The 4,250-nt window shown below is 42.4% G+C and overlaps 1 protein-coding gene across 1 annotated transcript in view; it reads left to right on the forward strand.

The window, feature by feature from the left end:
- The window catches only part of LOC118335221, a 30,195-nt gene that overhangs the window by 18,457 nt on the left and 7,488 nt on the right, over nt 1–4,250 (forward strand). Inside the window, exons 6-8 of the mRNA XM_035671456.1 lie at nt 2,682–2,762; nt 2,870–3,011; nt 4,011–4,055. Of these exons, the coding sequence (XP_035527349.1) occupies nt 2,682–2,762; nt 2,870–3,011; nt 4,011–4,055 (268 nt within the window). The remainder of the gene's footprint in view (nt 1–2,681; nt 2,763–2,869; nt 3,012–4,010; nt 4,056–4,250) is intronic.

The raw sequence follows: 4,250 nt of genomic DNA on the forward strand, positions 1-4,250 counted from the left end.
GTTCAGAATGCAAACCAAACAGTGAACAGGCTTCTAAATTGTCAAAGACAACCCCGGCGTGCTCCTCCTCTCAGCCAGAGGACAGTCTGGTGAGCACACAGGACAGTGAAGGTGATCTCACTGGGAGCTCACTGCTGGAGGTGCAGATTGTTTACTCCTTCACCAGAATCCGCTCGTTCTTACAGAACACAAAAGGTGTGAGACTAGTTAAAGTGGAGGAGTTCTTCCCTGATCTACAGCTGTTCCTTGACTCAGTTAAATATTTCTCAAAGAACGCAGGCCAGCAGCCGTTTACTGACCAAGAGGTGTTTCGCCTCAAAAAGCTGGTGTTAAAGAGTTCGCAAATTGCTCATGAATGAGTTTTTACTGTTGTCCTCCTTCTTTCTGCGTGTTCCTCTCTGCCTTGTTTGGATGTAGTCTTTCCATTACAATGTGTGACATAAAGCTGGGCTTTTTAAACATTAATGGTGCCAGAGAGGACGTAAAGAGAGCTTCTCTATTCAGTTTGTTCACAGTTAAAAAATTAGATGTAATGTAAGAGGCTCACAGCACAGCTGAGAATGAACCTGCATGGAGATGGAGAAGTCTTCCTCAGCCATAAGAGCAGTAACAGTGGAGGAGTTGCTGTCCTGTTTTCTAGAGGCTTTTTACCCAGTTCTTGTGTTACTGAAGAAATTATTGAGGGTCGTTTGTTGAAAATACAAGCGGTGTTTGAAAATGTGAAAATGACCTTCATTAATGTTTACGCTCCAACCATAGGCACAGAAAGGCTGTTTTCTTTTTAGACATTTTAAACACTACAACTGTAGTGGGGAAGGTTACATGTTCCTGGGTGGTGATTTTAACTCAATTTCAACTCTTGACAGGAACCATCCAGAACCACATGGAGCCTCCAAGACCTGTATTATTAAGTTAATTGAAGAAAATAATTTATGTAACACTTGAGGGTTTTTCACTCCACACAGCGCCAGTACACTTGGGTCCATGCTAGACATAACTCTCTATCTATGGCCAGGCTTGACAGAGTTTACTGTTTTAAACATTAGACCAATGTGCTTCAGAGTTCACCTGGCCAGCAGGGGCGCTGCTTTCCAACTCCTTTTCATCCAGAGGCTCCCCGCTGGTCCAGCAGACCTCGTCTGGAGGCCCATCCATATCCCGAGCCATACTGAGACGGGCTGGAGGTTTGGGTCTCGCTGAGCCTCTGTTTCTGATGGACCTGAGTGCTCACAAACTGTGCAACCTTCCAAAGTTTTATAATGGACTGTTCACTGTGTGGGGGTTGTTCAACAAGCAGAGTCTGGCCAACTGTGTTTCCTTGTTTTGGCTTTTGAAAGAGCCGCTTCAACGTAGAGCGCACAGCAGGACCTTCTGTGCTGCAGCTGCTTCGCTCGGCGGGGGTCATCACGCTGGGACACGTGGTGCAACTATGCGGACCACGACTGATCAACGCTGCAGCTCTGGCCTCTCGTCAGGTCTGTTCATAACCCAACTGCTCAACACCTGGAGGTGTGAGCTGACACGGGCTGAACTCTCCTTGTTAACAGCTCACTGTAACCAAACATTGATGATCCCTTCCCTGCACTGACACTTGTTCCTGATTTTAAAGACTGCACTGGTCGACTGCTGGAGTCCAGCAACACCACCTAACAGGTTAAATGTTATGACAGGAAAAACTATGTACAAACTGTTAGTTCAGGTTCTGAACAAGGACAAGCTCAGCGGTCGGACTGACACCCCTTGGAGAGCTCACCTAGGGCTTAATGGTGAGGTCAGACCTGCGTGGAGAGTACTCTATAAACCACCGTTAACTAACGTCCTTTCTGCTTGCAGAGAGAGACGGTGTTTCACTGCTTCATGGACTGTGGCAGGCTGGACTCCTTGTTTCAGCTGCTGCAGCCAATGTTCAGGATGTTTGGAGACACTTTTTCTATGGAAATGTTCATTTTAGGTTCTACTTACTCACAGAAGAGGAGACTGAAATGTCAGTTGTTGAACTTTATTTTAAGCTAAAATGGAGATCTACCTCAGTAGAAGGAATAAGTTGGAAAATTCTTTGGATGTTGATGCACCTACGTTGTTTGTTAGAATGCTGAAGGCCAGATTACATGTGGACTTCAGTTTTTACAGAACCACAAATAATGTGGAAGAGTTCTCAAACATATGGAGTCTTAACAATGTTTTATGTTCTGTTGGAGAGAACGAGTTGATATTTGGACTCGTTTTGAGTTAATTTATGCTTTATTGTTGTTTATTTCTTCATTCATTTTTGTATCATTAACTTTATAGTTATATTTATAGTTTTGAAAATGCAATGTTATTGTATTTACAAATTGTGTGCGCCCGGTTAGCTCAGTCGGTAGAGCTGGCGACACATGTACGGAGTTGCTGCAGCGGCCGGGTTTGAATCCGACCTGTGGCCCTTTGCTGCATGTCATTCCCTCTCTCTCCACCCACCTTTCCTGTCAATCTACAGCTGTCACTATCTAATAAAGCCAAAAAAACCTATAAAAAATAGAAACGAAAAATAAGTCAACGTTCAGAAATTGTGGATGAGATGTAGAGCTTTTAATACAATATATAGTAGGTGTGACTACCTTTATCCCATCGATCCAGTTGCACTTACTTTTCTCTCTGTCTCTCTGTGTTTGTCTCTCTGTTTCTGTGTGGGTGACTACCAGAGGGCCAGTGGCTCGTCTTTCTGCAATAATCTAGCAGACACCAGAGAAGAAGTAGATGACAGTGGGACCAGCTCACCAAGGGTAGCTTCACTGATCACACTGTCAACCAGTCTAACATAGGACTACCGGCCAGAAGTGGTCATTGTTTAGATAACATGTCCTCCTGGGTGTGTTTTCATGTTTCACAGATAGACAGATCTGACATAGAGGATGACCCAGAGGAGGTGGAGATCAACAACAGAGGAGAAAATGAGAAAGAGAAGGAAGAGTCCACTATAAACCCAAACCCTCTCAGCCAACTGGATTTCTACCAAGCTGACCCCTTCGACCGTATGTATCAGTCACAGAACCTAAACAACTATTTCACTGAACTTTTTGGTAACCACAAAAGTTTAGATTTAATCTCCTAGATTGAATGTATACTGCACCGCCCTCTTACTGTATTTTACCTACACAAGCCTTAGCCCCAATCCCAAGTTTTTAATGTAACCTAGCTTGACAATATGAGACAAAGTCAAGAACATCCCCTGGATTTTTTAGTTGTAAAATCTTCCAAATCTTTCTCCATGAACCACTACAGAGGGACCCTGTTTTCGACAAATTGAGCTTGAACAGGTTAAAACCGAGAGATTAAGTTGGAGTTGGAAAACAAGAAGAAGGGGACAGCCTCATCCCACTCGTTAAGATGAGCTTCCATCTTTGTTCAAATGGATTTTAGTACCATGAAACCTTTCAGTAGCTCCCTGTGACCATGGATGGTAAGGAGCAGAACACTTGAGTTGCTATCTGCAACTCAACCATAAGCTGCTGATAAATGTTGGATGCAACATTTGTCCCATTAGACTGCCTAGTGAAATGGATACAAATAAATAAGGAGCAGTATATCCTGAGGATATCCAGTATGGTTTACAGATATTAATTCCCATGCTTGGACTTGAAACAGGATTCATTCATTCAAGCCTTGGTGCTCCAGCTGCCAGTTACTGAACAATATCACCGAGAAAGTTAACTCAAGTTTTAATTCAGGAATCTTGGACACCCAAAATACCACCTTGCTCCTCTTTAGTACTTCTTTTCTCTACCATCACTGTTGAACAAATTTGTCTCCAGAACATAATTGTATGTGCATTACATTTTCCACCATTTTGGGTTTCTCGAAAGCAATGACTACTGTGTATGCACAGTGCATGTATAATGTGTCATTATAGCATCATTAGAGCCAGCATGTGCACCCTGTGCTAAATATATGCTGTACCCTTTTTTTCTGTTTTTTTGCTTTGTTGGTTGTATATAGTGACTTTTTCTATTTCTTTCTTACTTGATTTGTAGACGACCTCTTCAATGAAGACTTGTTCCCTAAAACTGACTCATCTGGTGAGTAATATTGTACAAGTAACCTTATTTTACTTGATACTTTAAGAGGAGGTAAGGATCTTGTTCTGGACATTTTGTTAGTGGAGATAACAAAATGAAAATAAAATAAGTTCTAGTGAATGAATTATATCAGATTATGATATTGATTTACTTTGTCTTACTGAGACCTGGTTGTCCCATGAGGAGTATGTTAGT

This window comes from Morone saxatilis, unplaced genomic scaffold, assembly GCF_004916995.1.
Source record: "Morone saxatilis isolate NCDOM2014 unplaced genomic scaffold, NCSU_SB_2.0 Contig23, whole genome shotgun sequence".
Classification (NCBI taxonomy): domain Eukaryota; kingdom Metazoa; phylum Chordata; class Actinopteri; family Moronidae; genus Morone; species Morone saxatilis.